Genomic DNA, 24,814 nt, shown 5'->3' on the forward strand with positions numbered 1-24,814 from the left:
ATTAAGAGCCAATATGTTACTTATTTGCATGCTAATAAGCAAGTAATTAATGTTGAACATGTGTTCCCTAATCTAAAGTGTTACCAAATGTTTTATTATGAAGATAAAACTAGATTTAAATTTTCCATGAAAGAAAAGTTACAAAGATGCTGTCAATTCTAGTTCTTAGAAAGAAAAGCAAATCTTCATCTGCAAGTCAGGCTTTAAAAAAAAAAAGTTGGAATTGGTCAAAAAAAAAGTATTACCCCGTCACATGCAGCTTCTAGCCTTGCCTATGTTCCGCATGTTCAAGCAAAGTGTTGTACAGTTATGCTAATAACTGTATGTTTAACCGTATGCAAAAACAGGATCTTTCACCAGATCATAGAATGTAGATTGTAGTTTTGTTTGAGTATTTCTATTTATTACAGGAGTGGAATAATAATAGTGGAAGTATTTATTTACATTTGTATTTATAAAAACTGACCTGACAGCCCTCCAAAAGTGTTAGAAACAGGGATTTAGCAGCTGGTCCTTATAAGGAAAAGTAAAGGGTCCCTGGCCAGTGTTTTTCAATGTTTCTGAGAGTTCTTCCAGTTCTTTTGTTACTGTAATACGGCGGGATTGAGACGTGACAGGAGGGTTTTTTGTGTTATATCGACTCCCGTGTCACCCTCTAGTGTGAATGTGTTTGCGTGCATGAACCTGCATGACTCTGCAGTAAGATCCCTTCCTCATAGGTATGACCAAGGATTTATTATCTGTGTGTGTGTGTGTGTGTGTGCTCTCAACCTGTTTTTGCTGAGTTGTGATGTGCACAGCTAAAGGGGAACTGTAACATAACTTCGCATCACAGCAGAGTGACCTTTCTATTAGATTTTGGGCCAGACCTCGAAGGGATTTGAATTGTGCATGACATCAGGTCTCAGAGAGTCCAAAGAGAGGGAAAGTATTTGGGAAGAATGCTGCTTCATTACTGTTTTTGTTTCCACACCAGGCAGGTTCAAAGCAGGTTTCTTGACATCTAGAACACCTTTTTGCTTTGTTTTGGTCCATCTGGGCACGTGACAATGCAGAATTTGACCTTTTATGAGCCCATAATGTCCATTTTGTCCAGCAAACGGCCCAAAACATGTCGTTTCTTGAGTAAAGCTTCAGCCTCTATCCTTGTATTTCAAAATAACAAGCTTAGACTGTAGATTAAATGGGTGAAATGCCTTAATGCATGAGCTGAGAAGAAGTAAATGCAATATCTGCGAGGGTTAATTACAGTAAAGTGTGCAGATGAGTATCATATAAAGGTAGGTTTATAACAGTTCATAAGGCCTAACTTGCCTGTAATGTGGCAGAATGTATCAAAATGAATAAAATACTAAATGTCACAAAGGAAATGTGTCTGTGAGTCAGGCTAAGGAAAAAAATCTGTAGGTGTGATCACACTTATTATGATATTTCCAATGTTTGAGGACTCTGTCACACACACACACTGATTTTCTCTTCCTCTCCTCAGGTTACCAGCTGCTCTTTAGAAGGCTATGAAACCACTTTTGTGCTTCGTGCTGTTCGTGCGCGCGTGTTCTTCTAATGAGGTCACTGAGTCTCTCCACTCTCCTCTTCATGCAGGGGAATTTAGGCCCATTTAATCTGCTAATTGGAAATCAGAAGCTAACTTCTCCTCTGGCGAAAGAAAGAAAGAAAGACAGCCAGGCAGACAGACAGGAAAGGTAGATGGATAGATTGCATGATCCGAAGCTGTGGTTAACCCTCTGAGGTCTGCAACATTATTGGTGCAAAATGTTCCAAGGAGAACATTTGACCTGTAGTCTTTCTTTCCTTTATTCTAAAGATGTTTGGCGATAGAAAACTTATATGAAATAAAAGCATAATACATGCAGTTTGGAGGGACTTTTTTCAAGAAACGAGTCTTGAGACATTAAATAAATCATTATGATGTTCAAGCAATGAAATTGTGGAGGACTGATGTAATAAAATACCAAATTTTCAAGGTAAAAAAAAAAGATTTTTACGTTTTTTATTGTGCAGAAATGCCTTAAACATGGATTACAGATTTGTCTCTTACAATGAATTAGCCGTTTATTGTGCTGTATCAAAGGGTGATATGTTGATAAAAATCATTTTGAAGATGAGATGCATATTTTGAAATTATTGACTCATCAGTGCACTGCTGCTGCAATAGAAAACTATACTTGTATGTATTCATTTATTCTTTTATTGTTTTCTATTGCAGCAGCAAAATGTCATGTTTTAAACAGGATCTAGTTATTCCAAACGGTTTAAATGAGACATGTAGAACAAAGTGATTTTGACAGAAATATCACAATTTTGCTTTCTCTAACGGACTGTTGAAAAGTTCACACTCGATACGCCGATAATACTTGTTTTAACAGTTTCTTTCTATGAAACAACTTTATAAATGTATTTATGTTTTATTTCATTAAGTTGTTTTCATAAAGTATGATATATAGTCCTCTTTGTTACTTGTGACAAATTTTTCCATTAGAGAAAGTGACCAAAACGAAGCTTACAATTGTGATATTTCTGTCAAAATCACTTTATTCTACACGTCTTATTTAAACCGTTTGTAATAACTAGATCATGTTAAAAACATTAAATTCTGCTCCTCAGCAGCACTGTGAAGACATGATTGATTCTGCTGAGACAAATGGTCACGTGACAAATATTCACTGAAAATCAGACTGCACACTGTTTACACAGACCAGAGAGAAGAGGACAGGAGAGGCTGGAAATAAAGGGTTGAAAGAATTTAAATATTTTTTTCACACACTTGTGGGCACTTGAAAAAAGGGTTGTTTATATAAATTTAAAAGGAATAATATTTTATCAGAGAAATTCAACTTGGGTTTTTTCTTCTTTTTAAAAAAATGATTTTTGTCGTTATTCTGCACAAAAGACAGTTGTGAGTTATTGCCGATTTTAGCCATAATTGTGCTGATTCCATAGAGCTGCAGGACTTATAGATTTTATATATATTCCAGTGAAATACAAGGCCACTGTGGGTAAAATGGAAAGCTTCCTGGGGTTCAGAGGGTTAAGATGACAGCTCCTGTACTTGCCCAGTGAGACTCCATTCTGCCTGCTTTTATGGTTGAAATAGATGGACGGAGAGCTTCCCATTGAGTTTCTGTCAGTTTTAGCAAGAGACAAAAGCACCCTGTGGAGGAAAGACGTCACTTGTCCACATGGTGGACACACACACACACACACACACACACACACACACACTGAGAATAAGGCTACTGGCAGTGGAAGAATAGAAAAAAGGTTTCAGGCCAAAGGGTAAAAAAAGGCAGATATTGAGTGATCCAGTGGCATATTGGGCTTCGAGGCTGATGGGTTTGCTGGCATGGTTTGACTTTATATAAGGAAAGGTTGGATGGTAACACATTAACCATTTAATGCACAACATATTGACCCCCCTTCTAATGCACTACATGGGTCAAAAATGACCTGCATTCATTCCCCATGTTATTTAATGCTGCTGTGTGTTTCTGTGCTCTATCTTTTGATATCAACTTATTTCATGATTGAATATTCCTAGTATTCTTTAAATATCTTGCTTTTGATAACAGCAGATCATTATTTACATTTTGCCTCTCTTTCTTTATGAAGAAAAAAAGTTTTTGTGTTATTACACAGCTAACTACTTGGCGGAGTAGCTTGCTAAGCTAATTACTTAGCCCAGAAGTTAGCTAAGTAGTTAGCTAAGCAAGCTACTTAGCCAAGAAATTGGCTAAGCAGATAGCTTAGCAAGATACTTAGCCAAGAAGTTAGCTAAGTAGATAGCTTAGCAAGATACTTAGCTAGATACTTAGCCAAGAAGTTTGCTAAGTAGATAGCTTAGCAAGATACTTAGCCAAGAAGCTAGCTAAGTAGATAGCTTAGCAATATACTTAGCTAAATACTTAACCAAGAAGTTAGCTAAGTAGATAGCTTAGCAAGATACTTAGCTAGATACTTAGCCAAGAAGTTAGCTAAGTAGTTAGCTTATCAAGCTACTTAGCAAAAAAATGGATACGGGTCATTTTTGACCCATGTTGTGCATTAGAAGAGTAGTGACACCAAAAGGGATTTTATTAAAAAATGATTAACGGAAAACATAAAATTAGGATGTATGATGATCAAAAACAAACTAATTGAGGAAAACCTGGAATACTGAATTGTAAAGATATAGAAAATAAAAACTCATACATATCGGGTCACTTTAGACCATGTTGTGCATCAAAGGGTTAACAGAGTTGTGATTTTGTCTTTCTTTGGCGTCTGTTTATGCATTTAATCTGCATTTATTGGAAATATTTGGTGCCCTGGAATCAGTTTTGTGACTGAGTAAAAAAAGCTTCTTTACCACTCCTGTGACATAGTCTTCATTCTGTGTGTCTTCATGTGTGCACTGTAACGTTTGATCCCACACTGACTGTCTGTCTCTGACCTGCAGGAATCATCGGACAGCAGCAACACCACCGTGGAGGACGAAGACGTGAAAGGTAAGCGTCAAGTTATACGAGGCACGCGACAACGAAACCTCTTTTATTTCCAGTCCCACTTCTACTCTGCTTTGTTTACTTTGTTCCAACTATTTGAATAAAAGTGGTAAGAGCATTTTGTAAAAGTCAGACTGACAACCTTTAAAGAAAACAAAGGGATAATGCACTCAAATGCCATTAATGACAGAGAAAATCCATTCTTTAAATTATATTAAATTAGATTGTCTTATTAATCTATTCCCTTTAAATATATAATTACATATTTGTTTATTTTTTATTATTTTATTTTATTTTATTTTATTTTGTCAGCACTTACTGACAAAAGTAATTATGTTTATTTAGCTTTTTTATTTTATTCCTATTTATTTGTTATTTTTCCAGTTATCATTCATACAAATACAAATACAAATAAAAAAAAAGATAAATAATCATACAAAATATTTACAGAAAATTCAGGGGGGAAAAAAAACATAAAACAAAAGAAATTAAGTACAAAGTCATTAAATATCACTAATTGATTTTTAACCACTTATATGCTAATTACTTTTCCTATATTTGTATAAATCTAATATATATAAAATATATACATTTAAGATATTATCCTTTATTTACTGATAAACTGATTTTATCTACTGATTACTGATATATATCCTTGCCAAAATTATTATTTTATTATAAAAGAATACAATTAATTACTTAAAATTGTATCTTCATCAGTAATCTTATTGTATATGAGTATATACATGAATATATACAAACCACATTTTTAATTGCAGAGAAACCAATTTTCAGCAAATAAGTGTGAAAACGCTGCACAAAATCCAACTTGAAGGAACAAGAAGACAAACATATTTTTGAGTGAAGTGGGACTTTAAGTTACACGTGTGAAATTCTCCTCACAGTAAAAGTTGTAAATTACATAATTTGTACCTGAGTGAGCCCGTATGTCGGATTTCTAAATGCTTAACGTTGTGACAATCACACAAAAAGTCCTCCTGCAGCAGGTGCTCTCTCTCTGCTTGGCATGAGCTTCTTGTTTATGAAAAAGCAAGATTGCGAGCTTCAGGGTGGTTCTGCATTTAGATGCCAACTGTTGAAAAAACTCCCAAGGCTGTATTTATCTTCACAGTGGCTTATTCTGGATTTATTTTCTGACACTTTTTTTTTAATCAATGATCTTTTTTTAAAGCTTACAGGTGTAACAAAATGTGGCTTAATTGCATCTTTTTTTAAAGTAATTTTCAGTGTGAACAATAAAACAAAAAGGAGATATTTTTTATCAGTTTGAAAATAAGCGTAATTATGGACACATCATGTGTGGCAGGGTGGGCAACTGGAGGCCCGGGGGCCGCATGCGGCCCGCACCCTCACTTGAAGTGGCCCTCAGTACAACTACATGCATTTGAGCATGAAATCTTAAAAGTACAGTGTAAAAATGCACAAAATAACTTCTTGCAATTAATGTTGGTCTGCTGTTCTTGCACTGAAAAAACGAAAGAAATCACACTAAAGTGATTTTTTTATTATTTGCTTCAAACCTATTTATACTATTTATACTGTTATACATGCATTTGAGCATGAAATATCTTAAGTTACTGCACTGTAAACATTGAAAATGGCAGTTTCATCATATCTGGTTAAGTGCACGGTCCTATATGTGGCCCTGTGGTAGTGAACATGAAAAATTGTGGCCCCCTGCAGCATTTAAGTTGCCCATCCCTGATGTGTGGTTTGGATTGTGTTTATGTGACTCGAAAAGTTGGTCATCAGGCTGATAGCTGACCTCTTACTGACCCCTCATGGAGCCTGGCTGTACTGCTTCCTGCTGCTGGTTGGTCAAAAAGACTGAAGGGGTGTGGGTCCATGTGTGTGTGTGTGTGTGTGTGTGTGTGTGTGTGTGTGTGTGTGCGTGTGCGTGTGTGTGTGTTTCTGAGAGTTAGGGGCTGTGAAATGTAAGAGGTCTTGTAATGCTGTTGTGGTTTGGCTTTCTGAAAAGTGTTTGGCTGAAAACTTAATACTGAGAAACACACACCTCTGAAATACCAACATGCCAGTGTGGAGTGTCAGCTTACGGAGTTGTGTGTGTGTGTGTGTGTGTGTGTGTGTGTGTGTGTGTGTGTGTGTATCCTGTGGCTGGAATTGTGAAATGACCGTCTCAATGGCGCATTTCACACATATTAGCAAGTAACTTCACTAAGTGCTTTTGTGTGACTCAATCTATGTTTGTGTGATGAGCTGCTGTGTGCATATGTGTGTGTGTGTGTGTGTGTGTGTCTCTGCTTGTCAATGTCACACACTCTAACACCGCTGTTCTCCACATCAGCGCTGACTACAATGCATCTAAATCGGGTCATGAATGTATCATTTTGGTGCCAGGGCATACAGAACAGAGTGTGCTCCTCCTCCTCCTCTTCCTCCTCTTCCTCCTCCTCCTCCTCCCCCTCGTCCCTATAGAGGCTTCGCTCCTGTGTCACAAATTCCCTAGCAACCATGGCAGAACATCATGTAGGTCTGCGGGAGAAATTAACCCTGATGCAAAGAGTACTATAATTTTCAAGCAGTACTCAAGTAGAAGAGCTCTTCTTTTTTTCTCTCATTTTAACCCTCTGAGCACAGGCGGGTTTGAAAAGTATGTGTTCCTTTAAAAATCACCAAAAATACTTTGTTTATCAATGGAAGAAACTGTTAATCTCTTTGGATTTTTAATTTTGTGATATCCCTTGATGTCTCATTTAAAACTTTGCCAAAAGTAAACCGTCTGGAATAACTAGATCCTGTTAAAAACATTGAATTGTTTGATTGATTGATTCTGCTGAGACGAACGGTCATGGGACAAATATTCACTGAAAATCTGTTTACACAGAGCTGAGAGGAGAGGACAGGAGAGGTTGCAGATAGAGTTTGTAAGAATGTAAATAATTAAATATGTATAGCATGCGGTGCCCCAATTCCCCCCCCAACATTTGTGACACTTTTGGGCACTTGGAAAAGCAAATTTTATTCCAATTTTTAAAAAATCATTTATCAGAGAAATTCAACTTGCGCCTTTTTCTTTTTCCATAATTTACAGCACCATAACTGAAAAAAAATGCATTTTTGATTTCAGCCATTATTGTGCTGTTCCCATAGATGTGCAGGAGAATTAAAAGTAGGAGTTCTAGTTTTAAAATCCACTTGACAAGTTCTGAATCTCAACTAAAGCCCTGATAGGAAAGCGTTCAGCCATTATATGCAGGGTTCATACGGGTGCTTGAAATCCTTGAAAATGCTTGAATTTTAATGTTGAATTTTAAGGTTTGAAAAGTGCTTGGATTTTGGATTAAGTGCTTGTAAATGCTTGAAATTCTTACTGTATTTCTCTTGCAATCTGACTAAAGATAACTGCATTTTCAATGGAAAATACTATATAAACTGAATAGCCTATAGCCTATAATCTGAAATGAAGACCGCTCCGCCTGCGTCTCGCCTGTGTCTTCTTGTTTCTAAGATGTTTCTTGTTGCTCTACCCTGTATCTTCTTACTGAAGGAGTTTTTCTAGTTCCTAGTGGATGTGAGGGCTCCTGAAGTATTTGTGGGTCTTTCCTCCTAGTTTGGGTCATGTTTAGTTCCACCAGCTGCCGTTTGATGATTTTTGTGAGCTTACTTTTGCTCCTAGCACCTAGATTCCCATACCAGTATGTTTTATGAGATTAGCAAACTAGTTGTTAAAAGTGTAAAACCATTGCTGGTGGTATGGTTAAGTGAAATAACGCCTCTTAGTATCAAAGTACTAAGTACTAAAATGCCATTTACAACCATTGAAAGGTGCTGGAAAAGCTTGAAAATGGACCTTGAAAGTCCTTGAAAAGTGCTTTAATTTGACCACTGAAAAAGTGTACAAACCCTGTGTATAGTTTCCTCTCAAAGGGGTAAAAATGGCAACAACGCAGTGAAGTGGACAGGGATTTTATGTCTAATGAACAGTCCCATGCATAAATATATTCCTTTACCTTCAGCTTTGTTCTTAGTTGTTGTAACTAGTACAATGATGAGACATTGTACCAACTGCACACTACGCCTCAGTCCAGAAAATGTGTCAGCTGACATGCCGCATGAATGTAAATGTACAATATCACATTCATGAAAGTTTACCCTGCAGCTCTGTTAGCATGGATCATTAAAACTACACTGTAAAACCCAATGTTGTTTGTTTGTTATCATAACTATTTTTTCCTTTTCAATAAAACAAAGATTTGTGCAAAAAGTTGTTTAACCTAAGATATTGAGTCAAACAGCAAGATTAATTTGAGTTAACTCTGTTGTCTTTGTCTTTGTCTTGACATAAAATTATTTCGCAGCATGGGCACCCAAATATTTAAGTTTAACCAACAACTTGGGTTTACAGTATAGGTTTGGTGGGAGCAGGGGGGCCTTAGGGAGGCATTGCGTCACCTTAAAACCCCCTCTACACCCCCAGGCTCTACTGTACTGTCCCTGTATGTCCCAAATTGGAGCCCTAGCACCCCGCCCCTCTGGCAGGAGAGGGCAAGGGCACCTTGGGGTGGGGGGTCGGGGCTAAAGGGGGAGGCGTCTAAATTTAGCCCTGGTGGCAGGAAACGGAGACGGAGTGCCCAGAGAGGCGTTAAACACGCACCGCTCTGCTAGCGCCACCCTTGGATAGCATTAGTCTCACACAGCAGCTCTAAGACTCCTAAGATACAAAGCCGCAGATAGCACGGTTAGCGCCTCAGAGAACTACAAGAGCCAGGTGAGTGCGGGAGGAAGAGAGCCGTGTTTGGAGGAATAGTTTGTGACATGTCGGCCTTTTTTGTAGGATCTGGTCAGGTCAGGGAGTGCTCGACAGCTGGTTTGTAACCTAAAACCTGTGCTGGCTCTCGGAGCATCTGAACACACATATCTGCTCTGTTACTCTCAACACTTTTATAGTGGAGAATATGTTACACAGAGTTTTCTGAGGGCTGCTTGTTGTGAGTCGTTAATCAGTTTTAGCTGCGTAGGTGATAATTTATTTTACGTCAGTCACAACTGGTGGGATTACCTGCTGTTAAATTGCTAATCCTGAACTTCTTCTTTTTGTGACATCTGTGGAATCGAGTGCTAATTGATGGGATGTTTCTGCACCAGACCTCAGAGGCATCACTGCCAGACACTCAGACAGTGTGGGCTGAACTGTGACGTTTGTGAAACGAAAGGAAGAAAATTCACATTTGTTGATGCAAATGTTGTGGATTGTTGGCGTTGCTTTGTGAATTTTGGGTGCTGCTGTCAAAACTCTCTTCTTTTTGTTTTTAAATCTCCCTGCCAGCCGATTGCCATCTTTCTTCTTCTTCCCTTCTTTTTGTCAATGAGTGTTCATGTGTTGCGTTTCCCCTCTGTGCCAGCTGATTAAACAGACGAGCGGTAATGAGTAACATCCGACTCTCTCTCTCATTATCACGGCCATCACCGTTGTCATCATCCATCCTCTGCTCACTGGCTAAGACTTCCATTAAAGTCTCAGTTAAAACCCTCACGTGCAGCAGCAGCTACGCTTGTAAATCCGCCTGTAATGGAGCCATTAACTGGGATAACGAGGCTCTTTTACCAATGAGATCCAGCGAAAGAAGCTGGAATTTCTCAGAGCAAGAGAGAAAAAAATGTTGCCTGGGCTTATCATGTTGTATTTATCTGTCCTCTCACACCATCATCCCTCACTGTGACTGTGCAGAAAAGTATGGTTGTCATCTCTCTGTGCATTCACGTGTGCATTTGGTCTCGTCCTCTGTGTGTGTGTGTGCACGTTATCAGGAAAGAGCTTAGACAACAGCTCGCTTAAGGCGCAGTCCAGCACAAGCTCCCAGCCAGATAGCTCCTCAGCTGCTGTGTACTGTAAGTCAGCATGGCTCGCCAACACACGCAGCCTGGAACACAAACACACACACACACACACACACACACACACATACTGGTTTTCATATATCATGGGGACTCCAGTTTTAATCATCACTTGCGGGGACCACCCTTTCTAGAGGTTGTAGAGAGCTGAAAAAAATTGAGTAAACTTGCCATAGCTCAGTTAGCCTATACACGCCTTCAAACCTCTGAAATGATGAAGTGATGTTTTAATCAGGCTTTATGGGGAAATCCGGAAAAAACAGTAAACATGCTTTCAGGGTACATCATTTAAATGAGTTAGCATATTTCAAACAGATTATTTGGTGACTAATGGGGACCTACTTTTACATAAAACAATGAAAATTAGATACTTTTCTAAGAAGCCAATTCTATAGTTGTGGAATTTGCAAAAATAGTAAAACTTCAATTCAAACCTTGAAGCAATCACACACACACACACACACACACACACACACACACACACACACATTCATATCCTCTACTAGCAATTCACCTTGACTAAATCCTTCCTTGTGTGTTTTCCATTCAGCCTCACTGCATGTATTAAAAGCATACATCTGCTGCCATCCAGCACCACTAAATCCCTCCGCTACTGACTGATACTTCCTCCATTAGACTCTTGTTAGTCAGCACAAGTCTCTCCGTCTCACTACGAGAGAGTCTGCTGCAGCATCCAATAACAGAATAAATGGTCGAGCCGTTTTGTAAAAACAGTGAGATGCTTTGTAGTATTTCTACTCCTCTACTATCCCGTCCTCCCTTCTGTTCCACCCACGCCACATGTGTTTACAGCGACTCGTCGTCTCCTTCTCATGGACAAAATGTGGAACAGCAACACAATATTGTTCCCTGACAATCTGTGTTTCAGACAGTTCTACGCATGAGTTTTGTTCCGTGTCTTCCATCGTCCTGGAGAGCTCTAAAGATACATCCAGTGCCACATAATCACAGGAAATTACAGTGATTTCTATTTTTTTAATCCTCTTTTTATTGAGTTAAACTGTGTCACAGTGTAAGTGATCTTTATCCGATCCTTCTGTTGAAAATAGTTAGAACAGAAAGTCATAATAACCAACTTTACATTAGCAGTGGTGGAATGTAACTAAGTACATTTAGTCAGGTACAATTTTGAAATACTTTACATGAGTATTTCCACATTCACTAGCACTCAAAAGTTTGGGGTCCATGAAAACAAACTGTTTCATTCATGAAATTATTTACAAAATTAATTGAAAATATAGTAAAGACATTAACAAGGGTAGAAATAATCATTTCAACCTGTAAAGATCTCCAACTTTACCTCTAGGATCATTTTATTGCTTCTCAAATCAGCACAAAATAGTTTTCAGCTGTACTAACATAATGCTTAGGTGTTTTAATGATCAATGATTCAATACTATAGACATAAATTAACACAATGTGCCACTGGGACACAGGAGTGGTTGCTGACAATATTTAATAGATATTATATAAGCGGTGTCTTAAAAAGTCTTAAAACATCTAAAATCCAAGGCTTTAAAATGTCTAAAATTCTCTTAAAATACGGAGTTAAACACGATTTTGAAAGGTCTTAAAAATGTATAAATGTTACTTTTATTTCAGACAAATGCATAAACTTCAGTCTCGTTTTTAAATGTTTTGATTTTTGAGGACGAGTTTAAATTTAAATTCATATATGTTGCAAGTAATTTCAGGCCTCCGATTATCCTTCACGTCTTTTTTTTTACTTTTTTGCCAGTATGGATGTGAAATGGGTCTGAAATTGTATTCATTATGGTCTTTAAAAAGTCTTAAATTTGACTTGTTGAAACCTGCAGAGATCCTGATAAGAAAATCAGCTATTTCCAGCTTTAATAGTCATTCACCACATTAACAATGTCTACACTGTATGTCCGTATTTTTTTTAAAACTGAGCTTTTCTTTAAAAAATAAGGACATTTCTAAGTGACCCCAAACTATTAAGCGGTAGCATATCTAACTTTAAACTTCTACTTCACAACATTTTAGAGGCATATATTGTACCTTTTACTCCACTACATTTAGCTGACAGCTTTAGTAACTTTTCAGGTCAAGATTTAACAAGAAGAAAATCAATTTAAAATGATTACACATGTTTATAAATTAAACCAAATCGTAGCGTATTAAGTTGTGATCTAATGGCTGAGTGGTGTGCTCGTCTTAGCGCTCTCCAAGACAAAGTGTGTTCGTCTAAAAGCCTCGATGCTGTTGTCAACCTGCTGTCTCCATGTTCCTCCCTTCCTTCATCCTGAACTCAGCTGCTGCAAAGTTTTCTGACCTGCTGGGCTCAGTGCGTAGGGGCTCAGGGCCCACCTCCGACGGGGAAGGGAGATCCAGCACTCCGCCTCCCGCTGCCTTCTCCGCCCCCTCCCCTCCACACACCCCTGTTGTCCCAATGCAGAGTAAGTAGAAAAAGAGCCAGAACAGGCAGTTCACAGTGGACGACTGCTGGAAGAGGAAAAATAAGGGAGCTGGCATCTCCGCTTCCTCTGTTCCCACGCCAAGAACAAAAATATAAACTGAGCATTTTTGGTTTTACTCCTGTTTTTCACGAGTTGAAACCACCTCTGAAAAATTACCTACCATAGTCTCCCCTTTAAACACATGCCCACTTTAACCCTTTCATGCACAACATGGGTCTAAAGTGACCCGATATGTATGAGTTTTTATTTTCTATATCTTTGCAATAAATTATTTTCATCATTCAGTATTCCAGGTTTTCCTCAATTAGTTTGTTTTTGATCATCATACATCCTAATTTTATGTTTTCCTAAATACATTTTTTAATAAAATCCCTTTTTGTATGACTACTCTTCTAATGCACAACATGGGTCAAAATGACCCATGTCCATTTTTTAGCTAGGTAGCTTGATAAGCTAACTACTTAGCTAACTTCTTGGCTAAGTATCTAGCTAAGTATCTTGCTAAGATAACTACTTAGCTAACTTCTTGGCTAAGTAGCTCGCTAAGCTAACTACTTAGCTAACTTCTTGGCGAAGCAGTTAGCTTAGCAAGCTACTTAGTTAAGTAGTTAGCTTTGTAACAATACAAAAACTTTTTTTCTTCATAAAGTATGTAATAGAGGCAGAATGGAAATAATGATCTGTTGTTATCAAAAACAAGATATTTAAAGAATACTTGGAATAGTCAATCATAAAATAAGTTGATATCAAAAGATAGAGCACATAAACACACAGCAGCATTAAATAACATGGGGAATGCATGCGGGTCATTTTTGACCCATGTTGTGCATTAGAAGGGGGTCAATATGTTGTGCATTAAAGGTTTAAGCTGATGCAGTTTCGGATGGAAACCATGCTGTGTTCCCCATGCAGCAAAAATGGGTTCTTTTCAGCTTTTTATTTGAGTATTTCAGCACACTGGGGTCCCTAAACAGTCTTGGAGTTGGTTATCACTGGAAAGATGAGACTCTTATGGATTAAATTAGCCAACTTTTATTCATGTCTGATGCTAGGATATTATATTTAACGAAAACTAATGAAATAACGAAAACTAGAATTGAAAAAAAACATTTTTGTTAACTGAAATAAAAATAAAAACAAGAGTTTAAAAAAAAACGATAACTGAAACTCTCAACTCAACTTTATTTGTAAAGCACTTTAAAACAACCACAGCCGCAACAAAGAGCTGTACATAAACAAACAGAACAAGAACAATAAAATAAATAAAACAGGAATAAACACTAAAATAGTTAATTGCTTTTTTTAATAAAACAATTTAATAAAAAATAAATTAAAGCAAACCATAAAACACCAAAAACAAGAGCAGAGTGTCATGTGTGGTTGAAAGCCAAAGTATAAAAATAGGTTTTAAGATGAGTTTTAAAAATGACAAACTGTATTGTGTGGTTACAAAACTAACTAAAACTGACTAAAATTACAGTGAAAATGTCCTTCGGTTTCGTCTTTGTCAATTTTTTTCCTACATAATCCAGTGTTTCTATTAGCAAGAGGATTCTGTTAGTGAACATGCCGGAACACATGGTAAATATGTTTACTGAGACTGGGATGTCTACACTCAAACCAAAATTCAAAAAATCCAGAACTGTAAGAGTTAATAACCTTATTGAGGCTAAGATGGATAAACCAAAGGAAATAAAGGCAAAATGTATTATGACCTCTTTGAATCTTGCACCCAACACATAGCCCATTACAAAAAAACTAAAACCAACACTAAAACTAATAAAAACTAAACAAAAACTAAGCATTTTTAAAAAATAAAAACATAAAACAATAAAAAACAATCTTATTCCATTTATAATTTCATAATTTTGATTAATAACTAGTCACTTGATTAATTAACACATTTTTATACAGATTTATGACTAGAAAAACATGAAAAACTAGTGGATTGAATATGGATTATCTTAATATAAAGCTCATTAACACAGATTGACCACAAATTTGTGACCAAAATTTGAGATAAATCGGCCTTTCTGTGCATAGAAAAAGTTTCACATCTTTCACTCCAACTCGTGAAAAAATGGGAGTAAAAGCAAAAGCTGCATTTCTGTTTTTTGTTCAGCAGACACTAATTGTGTCATTTTGGGAAAGAAAGGAAAAGGAGAAAAACATCTTATTTCTATCTCTTTTGTTATCTCTGCATCTTTAGAAATCCCTTTAGACTTTTGTTTACCTTGCAACCAAACTGTGCTGTGATGAGTTTTATCAGCAATAAGCTATTAATGGAGAAAGCTGACAATATCTAGATTTTTATTTTCAAAGAAAATCAAATGACACAAGCAAAACAACAAAGGACTGATCCTAGTTAAAGTGTAGTCTGTGTAGCAAAAGCCTGATCATGTTTATTCTTCTGTTCTTTAGAGCTCCAGTGTTGAAAAAAATACAAAAAAACAGTGAGTCACACAGTTGTATTTCGTTATAATGAACAAATGGGCACTGAAGTTTATTCCACACACTGTCCTGATGCTGTAAATACTTAAAGGAGCACCAAATGAGTATCATTCCACTGCTGAAAGTAGTCCCAAAGAAATATTTACTCCTGTTTGAGTAACGTTTGTGAAAACCTTCTGTTCCAAAATAATTTAGGAAAATATGGAGAGAAAAAATTTGACTATTCATTTATTTCTCCTTTCTTCCATTATTTTTTATACCAGTTTTAACACTTCATTAGGATTGAAAGGGCCCGAGTATTCTGCCCTACAAAGTCTAACTGCAAAGGGTAAAACTGAGAAAAACTGCTTTAAGTTTGTTAACTTTTTTTGATTGGCCAGCCAAATGGGTTATATAGGTAAGTGATATGATACTTATTTCTAAATGTATTGATGTCATTTTTATGCTAAAAAATCATCAGTGATTATAACTTGACATGAGGGTGCTCAACAGAATTAACAAATTTTGCGTGACATGATAACCATAACCGCTGAAAATGTCTCTGTGTCTTAGAACAAAACAAAAAATGACTCCTGTGCATTATTGTGACAACAAATATGCTAATTTCTTTCTTTCTTTCTTTTTTTCTTTTTTCACATGGGGTAAATCAAAAATAACTCTAATAAGATGCACAGAAACACAAACTTGCCAAAGTCAAAAACTTAGTAGAAAGCGAGACACCTTCCAATCCTAAGCGGGGGGCTTGGTCCTTTTTAACACCACTCAGAGAACCAAAATAATATCCAAACCTATACCCTCAACACACAACAGACATTGTTACACAACATAAATAAGGAACAAATAAAACAGATGAGAAAAAAAACGGACAAACAAACAAAAAAAGAAATATGCAAATTTCTAAAGGGATTTCGTTATTTCTTCTTCTTCCTTTATTCCTTAATCTGTTCTTTTGCATTCCTCCACCTCCACCTCCACCTCCACCCATCAACCATCCACCTGCCTGGACGCCGCTCAGTGTCTCGGCTCACAGACCTGGTAAGCAGCGTCCGCAGGGCCCCGGCGGCCCCTGCACCGGAGGTTGAAGCCGCACCGGCGCCGGTACCTATCACCAGGCCCGCCCCTCCACCTGCACACACCACCTCCCCTCCTCCCCCTCACTCCCCCTCCAGCCCCTCCCTGTCCTCCTCCCAGAGTGAGTACCGAGCATGGCGCCCTCTGCACGGGAGCCAATCACTGGCTCACATGACCTCATGTACCCTCTGAGCAACATTAACAAGTTTAACCAGAACTTTTTGCAAAAAAATGGGACCAAAATGACAAGAAAAGGCTGCTGAAACAGTTTATGTGTAACATTGAATGACACTTGGAGATAAACCAACTAATATTGCCAAAATGGAAGCAAATAAACTGGCTTTTAATTGTGTTTTTGATGGCTGCCTCACACATTCTGCGTTGGTTTGTGCACGTCATCACAAATTAACGCAAATTAGCCAAATGCATAAAACTCAGAATGACTTTATATTAACAAAAAAAAGAAAGTTTACCAGTTTGAACAATAAAAAAATGTCTTTGTACTATTTTCAGTGAAATGCTTTTCACCTCTGAGCCTTTTTAACCTCCTTTTTCAGAGCACTGCACGGATTTATGCATCGTTTGGTTGCTGTTGAATCATTGTGGTGCCTTTTAATACAACAGGTGACACTGCTTGTGGTGAAGGAAAGGCCCTGTGTGTGCTTAAAGTGTGTTTTTCCACATGATGTGCAAAAGTTGCAATTGAATGTGTGTAGATGTTTGATTGCGTTTGTTGGACGTGAGAGAAATGAATTCTCAAACTAAATCCAGAGTGAATGAACTTATCCAGAATCCCCTCATGGAACAACTGAAGAGAGAGAACATTAGTTTCACATTAACACTGTTCTCAGTGGGTATGGATGTGTGTCAGGGTTCTGACAGCCTTTGCCTGAGCATTGTTGAATTAAAATGATTTAAAAACTAACACAGGGTTCATACGGGTGCTTGAAATCCTTGAAAATGCTTAAATTTTAATGTTGTATTTTCAAGGTTTGAAAAGTGCTTGGATTTTGGATAAAGTGCTTGAAAATGCTTGAAATTTTTACTGTATTTCTCTTGCAATCTGACTATAGATAATCATATGTTTAATGAAAAAAATACTAAAATGAATATTGAGATTAGCAAACTGTACTTTTGGTTGTTAAAAGTGTAAAACCATCGCTGTCGGTATTGTTGAGTGAAATTACCCCTTTTATCATGCAACTTACAACTGTTGTAAGGTCCTGGAAAAGCTTAAAAATGGACCTTGAAAGTTCTTGAAAAGTGCTTGAATTTGACCACTGAAAAAGTGTTTGAACCTGGCTAACAGGGGCGGTTCTACACAGGGGCCTACAGGGGCCACTGCCCCTGTGAAGAAGCCCTTGGCCCCTGCTGTGGCCCCTGTGTCAAATTAATACTAAAATGATCAATTTATAACGAAGAACAATGGAGTCTTTTTGGGCTATTTTGTCCATTTTTTAAATCCTTTTCATGTCTTTACGTGTCTTTGTAAGTCATTTTGTGTCTTTTTTGGTCATTTGTGTCTTTTTTGTGTCTTTTTATGTCTATTTTTGGTAATTTTTTTGTCTGTTGTTGTGTCTTTTTTAGTTATTTTGTGTCTGTTTTAGTTAATTTGTGTCTTCTTTTTTTTGTGATTTTGTGTCTTTTTTTGGTCATTTTGTGTCTTTTTTTGTCATTGGTGTCATTTATGTGTCTTTTTTTGGTCATTTTGTATATTTTTTGTCATTTTTGTGTCTTCTGTGGGTTTTTTTGGTATTCTGTCTTCTCATTTTGTGTCTTTTTTGTCATTGGTGTCATTTATGTGTCTTTTTTGGTCATTTTGTGTCTTTTTTTAGTCATTTTGTATCTTTTTGGCCATTTTGTGTCTTTTTCAAGACATTCAAAGATTTTGAATGCTTAAATATCATCTTTGCCATTTTTTCATGTGCTAATGTGCCCCTCTGATTAAACACTGGCCCCTCCTTGGCCCCCACAGTAAAATTGGTCTAGAACCGCCACTGCATGCTAACAGTGTGGATGTGAAATGGCTCACAGTTTGTGATTAGCTGTGATTAAGGTCTGTGCTCTCTGTCCCTCTGCAGCACGCAAACAAGAAATCATCAAGATCACTGAGCAGCTGATAGAGGCCATCAACAACGGAGACTTTGAGGCATACGCGTGAGTCGCTGTGTTTTGTTCAGGTTCAGAGTCACAGTTTAAAGTCAGTCTTCATTAACACGTCCGGCTCTTTTCCCCCTCAGTAAGATCTGCGACCCTGGACTGACTTCGTTTGAGCCGGAGGCGCTCGGCAACCTGGTAGAGGGGATGGACTTCCACAGATTCTACTTTGAGAACCGTAAGTTTGATCTAGTTTACTGCTCTTTGTTTTAGGGTTGTCACGATACTAAAATTTTCAACTCGATACTGATACTCAGGAAAATATTCGATACTTGATACCATTTTCGATACCACAAGGATAAAAACAAAGACCCCTAAAATTTAACAGAAATATTGTAATTTACAAGAAAAATGCAACATGTAAAAATGAACAGAACCACAGGTTAAATATTTATAATAAAAAACAGTTGTGCAAAAAGAAACTGCAACTATGCTAACACACTTCAGGTCCGAGGTAGTGCAAAAAATGAATAAATACAATAAACAATAACAATTAGAACAATATTTTGAGGTTGTATGGTTTAGCTGCTTAATAAGTTGTTGGATCGATACTTTTGAAAATGAGTATTGTATCCGGATACAACGTTTTAGTATTGATACTTTTTTGAGTATCGATACTTTTGACAGCCCTACTTTGTTGTCATTTTTTTTACAGATCACTTAGGTCAAACTGCTCCAGTTGTGCTTGTTAATAATTTCCCGATCTTGTTTCTTATCTACCGTCCACCCCCACTTGCCTAACTTAAGGATAATATTTGATAAAACATCGTCGTTTGACTCCCACGTTAAGCAGCTGACTCGTTCCTGCTTTTTCCACTATCTCAATATATCAGCAGTTGTTTCAAATGCTGAACTTGAGATGCTTACACTGGCCTACAAAGCCGAACCGCAGTCACTATATTTTTGGTCGAAATTGAGTTATAACTAAAAATGAACTCCTTTATGTCTGTTTTATCTTGTGACAAAGTTTTAGATTTCAATTCTGCTTTATTCTAGAGAAATAATACTGATTACTGACGTTGTTCTTGTCCTCTTTTTTTTCAGTTTTGGCCAAGAACAGCAAGCCCATCCACACCACCATCCTGAACCCCCACGTCCACCTGATCGGCGAGGACGCGGCCTGCATCGCCTACATCCGCCTGACTCAGTACGTCGACAACCAGGGCCGGCCGCGCTCCAGCCAGTCGGAGGAAACCCGCGTCTGGCATCGCAGAGACAGCAAGTGGCAGAACATCCACTTCCACTGCTCAGGCGCACCAGCGGCGCCACTCCAGTGAGGTATGGACTCAGCAGCTGGGAGAAAATAGGACAAGCGTCTTCTTCTGGAAAGAAGCTGTTGTACATAAATATATATTTTAGGCAGCTAGTAAAGCAATTTCTGTGATCCTATTAATATAGGGAGAGATGTCACTTAACTTTTACTCACTGTGGTCAAACAAAACCAAGACAAACCCAAGAAAGAGCAGCATTTATTTATATATATATATATATATATATATATATATATATATATATATATTATATATATTATATATTATATTATATAATATTATATATATATATTATTATAATATAAATATATTATATATTATATAATATATTATATATATTATATATTATCGGTGCACCCCTAATGTGTATATATATATATATATATATATATATATATATATATTATATATATATATATATACACATTAGGGGTGCACTGATTGCAATTTTCTGGCCAATCACCGATTTTTAAAAAGCCTGACCTGCCGATACCGATTTTTTAAAAACTCACAGGATACACTTCAATGTTTAAATATTATTTTATTGAAAAACAATAACACAGCAGTATTTTTCTTTAACAAATAAAGGAAATCACAATGTCTGAGGTAGTTAATAATATATTGAACTTAAAATAAATAGCAACAATTTACAGGACAAACTAACAAAAGAACTGCAACCATAAATTAAGTGTCCTGAGTTTTTGGTTTCGTTATAGTAGCAGAAGTACGCGTACGTGCAGACGCACTTTCAGACCTTTGCAGAGATAGATAAGATCGGTTTGACGTAAAAAAAAATCAGATCCTGCAAAATTAAGGAAATCTGCACCAATATATATATATATATATATATATATATATATATATATATATATATATATATGTGTGTGTGTGTGTGTGTGTGTGTGTATATGTGTGTGGATATATGTGTATATATGTGTGTATATATATATATATATGTATATATATATATATATATATGTGTGTGTGTGTATACATATATATATGTATATATATATATATATGTGTGTGTGTGTATACATATATATATATATATATATATACACACACACATATTTATATATATATATATATATATATATATATATATATATATATATACACACACACATATTTATATATATATATATATATATATATATATATATATATATATATATATAGAAACTATATAACTATATGGATATATGCAATATGGTCTAATTCCATATCACATTTAAAAATATATCAATATATTTTTTATATGGATATATCGCCCAGCCCTAGCATATTGTAATCCAAATGATCTGAGAGAAAACTAAAGTGCAGCATCTCTTTCGGCTCTGTCTTCTGGTCCGTGATGGAAGACTTCACAGGTCGTTTCAGATAGAAAATGCTCAAATACTCCTTTAATTTTAAAAGAGTGTGCTCCACTGATCTCAACCTTTGTCATATATCTAATTTTTTAATGTTAACATCAGTTTTGTTTTCCTTCTCAGGGTTGAACGCCATAGCTTTGTGTGTCAGGAGAGCTCTGCTGGAGAGAGAGGAGGAAGGAATAAAGAACAAGTCCATTGTCGGTTTGGGGGACAGGCCCTTCAACAACAAACCCTCCCTCACCTGGCCTCAACCCCCAGCATGCATCTCTTCTTTTAGCGCCCCCCTTCTCTGCCAACAGCTCTGCACCCTTCTCCCCTCCGGCGTGCTGGGTGTTTGGGGGGGTGTGGGGGTGTTTTTCAGCACTCTGTGTGATTCCTTCTTCCTGTTCCTCTCCTCATCCCCCTCAATTTTTGTGACACCAACCCTCTTGTCCTCCTGTGAATCCACACTTGTGTGACATAAACACTGCACTGGAAATACAGTATGTAAAGTTTTAAGTAAAATCTATTATTATCATTACTATATTATTATTATTATTATTATTATGATTATTATTACACATTTGCGATTGTATATGTAATTTGTATAATTCAGAATTCTTGATGCCAGTGGTTTCTAGAGTTGAAGGAAATCTTTTTTTGTTTTTCCTCTTATCTTTTAAAGGAAGCATGTTTTATCCCCCCTCATATTAACAGTGGCTGTTTTTTATTGTGGCTATTAAGTGGAAAATGATATTGGCAATTTTTTGTAACTTGCTTCTTGTTTGTGAGCTATAATTCTGCACCCAAACTCATGGTCGACATGTTTTTGTCTGTTTGTTTTGTTGTTTCTTTAGTGTGTCTGATGGTGTGAATGTAGAGAGTGAATATTTGTGGATGAGTGAATGTGGTTTTGTAAGCCGGACACATAGTTCAAACATAATAACTCTGTACAGTTTGAGGAATCTGACGTTTGTCCCTTGCAGCAATGTGAACGCCCGGAGTTGAGCTTGGTGTCTTCCTGCCTCAAAACGTGAACATTTAAAACGTAGAAAACGAAAAGTGAGTTTTCTCACTATTTTACTTCATTGATAACGCTGTAATGGTAGAATGACCTGTGCTGTCGCACCCTAAATGGCGAGCAAGACGAAGAAGAAAATACTTTTTTGAGACTTTTTTTTTGAGTGCTGAACAATGCAACAACCCTAAAAAACCTGAATTATTTCTTTTGATTATTTTCTCAAATTAGTCTTATTTTTGAGGGGCTCAAGTTAAAAAAAATCACCAAATTGGCACACTTAATAGGATTGGTGAAAAATTAGATATTTTATGGGTCTGATAGTTTCAAAGTCGAAGCCCCAGCCTTTAAATTTTACGTAGATTATGGAAATTTATTTGGCAGCTGTAACGTGTGCAGACGTACAAAAAAGCCTCTTGGACTCTTACCACAAACACAACCGGAAGTGTTGCAATTTGTTACAATTACAACGTTACAGTTTCATTTAGCAGACCCTTTTATGCAAAACGACGTACATTTTAGAGTTCATTCATCACAAGCATTGATAAAAATGCTAGCATCAAGCATGTGGTGTCAAACACTCTGAATGTGCTCTAGATTTCTAGACCATTTCCAGGCTTTGTTCTTTAACTAATTCCTCTTAGAGATTAAACCTGATAGACTTCAGTTTTGGTTTATACAATCTAAAGACCTTCATGACGAAGAGCTGTTAAAATCTTAAGTTCAAATCAAACGATGTTGCTGTGGGAAGGAAGCAAAAATATCATGTTTCCAGATGTTTGTTGTTTTTACTCAAATGTGCACCACTTTTCTCATGCTTAAAAACGGCCCAGACCCAAAGATAACTGCACCACATGGTCATAGCGCCACATACTGGCAACAGGAACCGACATGTAGTTATACTCTATACATGGACGTACTCCTCTGAGCTGGTAGAAAAGCCTTGATGATGCTTTATTGTGAGTTTCATTGGACGGCGACACAGCAAATGTTGACATTTTGTCATCTGCTCCATATTTCTATATATTCTCACCTACTGGCAACAGGCCTTGTGTAACAAATATCATTCGATTTATATGAATTCTACATTCTTTGACCTACAGAAACATAATTTGTGTTTAGTTTGTGTATTAGACACAGAAAGTGGTGCAAAATCTGTCACTTCCAGCGCTGCCCATTCTTCGCTGCTTGGGAATTTAATAATTATTAACTTAATAATAATAATTTATATAATAATAGGCCTACATATCTGTTAGCGAGAATGATCCGTTAATGCTGCCGTGAAAATAGCATTTAAAGCATTCAACTTTCCAGTAAAACAGATAAGAAAACAAATCTTGTAATACCAACTTGATGTAATGAGAAAGGATTCTTGTTTTTATGTTGCTGTATCATAATAATGAGAGAAATACCTTAAAGCAGGGGTGTCAAACTCAAATACACAATGGGCCAAAATTTAAAACTTGAATAAAATCGCGGGCCAACATTGAACAAATAAACCTTTTAATATATACCAAACATGTTTTGCTTTAACATTAAATATGGAACCAGCAACGCTTATAAACATACAATATATAGCTAAATAGTGCAGACATGCAAAATCAAATTCCAAATAAAAAACACATCAATGTCATTAATTTACAATAATAATATAATAATTTGGTTGAGTTTGACACCCCTGCCTTAAAGTATCTTTTATCATGACAACAAACTGAGTGTTATTTTTCACCCACAGTAGCAGCACGCAGCTCTTTCTTACACAATAATCTCAGTGAGAAGTAGTTCAGCCTTGGCCGCCCTGTTTCCACCAGGAGCCTGTTTTGTTTTTATGGTTTTGTGTTTTTTTTCCACGGGTAGCGGTGCTAAAAAGCTGCTCGGGGAGGGATTCGCCGTCGGTGGCTCCTGCTGTTGCGAGGCGACAACTGAATACCCGCTAGGAGCTCAGTGTGCTTTTCCTAAAAGTTGTGATATTTTTAACTCGCTCAAATCTCAGTGCAGTCAGGAACACAGTAGCAGGTCCTTTTTACAATCAAAAAAGAAGTCAGTGCCACTGCTTTTTTTTTCTACATGAAGCACAAAAGCATATATATGTCCATATCAGTCGTAAGGAATAAAGAGTTTGTATGTTTGGAGCTATTACAAGTGTGAAACCATGAGTTCATAAACGTTTGCATATCAGTGTTTTGGTTCCTCATTTTAGGGCCACAGGGTGCAATATGTGTGTGTGTGTGTGTGTCTGCAAGCATGTACAGTACATTCATTGCTCTCCGTGTGTGTTCTTTACAAGCCTGGGGGGCAATATAGGAGGTGTGTGTTGTGTGAGAGATGGAAGGCTTTATTTCGGAGGACATATCAGTCCCCTGCCTTCAGCCCAGGACTGTTTTTGTTGTTTTCTCTCTTTTAATTTGCTGTTTTTTCATGCATTATGTTTATTTTTCATGTATTTTATGATATTAAGTGCTTGTGCCAGGGGTGGCAGGATTAATCCGATGGACTTTTGCAGCACTGAAAACTGTTTCTGTCGGGGGTTTGACTGTGCGATCAGCTCCTCTGTACTTTGCTTGTCCACCGTTGGCTGCCTTCACATTTGTCTCGCCCCTATTGGTCAGACCAAGATGTTAAAGAGACCGGGCAGTCGGTTGGGTGAATA

General features: G+C 37.0%; 1 protein-coding gene across 8 annotated transcripts in view; it reads left to right on the forward strand.

Annotated features, from left to right (window-relative positions):
- camk2b1 (calcium/calmodulin-dependent protein kinase (CaM kinase) II beta 1) overlaps positions 1 to 21,487 on the forward strand; it is a 115,032-nt gene extending 93,545 nt beyond the window's left edge. For 7 of the 8 annotated variants that reach the window (XM_059336604.1, XM_059336611.1, XM_059336608.1 and 4 more), the window contains 5 exons: positions 4,457 to 4,505; positions 18,445 to 18,520; positions 18,604 to 18,698; positions 19,565 to 19,798; positions 21,288 to 21,487. In XM_059336604.1, the coding sequence (XP_059192587.1) occupies positions 4,457 to 4,505; positions 18,445 to 18,520; positions 18,604 to 18,698; positions 19,565 to 19,797 (453 nt within the window). In that variant the 3' untranslated portion in view covers position 19,798; positions 21,288 to 21,487. Of the gene's footprint in view, positions 1 to 4,456; positions 4,506 to 10,292; positions 10,374 to 12,676; positions 12,821 to 16,307; positions 16,485 to 18,444; positions 18,521 to 18,603; positions 18,699 to 19,564; positions 19,799 to 21,287 lie in introns of all 8 variants that reach the window. The other variant, XM_059336610.1, reaches the window with a different exon arrangement.
- The last annotated feature ends 3,327 nt before the right edge of the window (positions 21,488 to 24,814 follow it).

This window comes from Centropristis striata, chromosome 7 (genome assembly GCF_030273125.1).
Source record: "Centropristis striata isolate RG_2023a ecotype Rhode Island chromosome 7, C.striata_1.0, whole genome shotgun sequence".
Taxonomy (NCBI): domain Eukaryota; kingdom Metazoa; phylum Chordata; class Actinopteri; order Perciformes; family Serranidae; genus Centropristis; species Centropristis striata.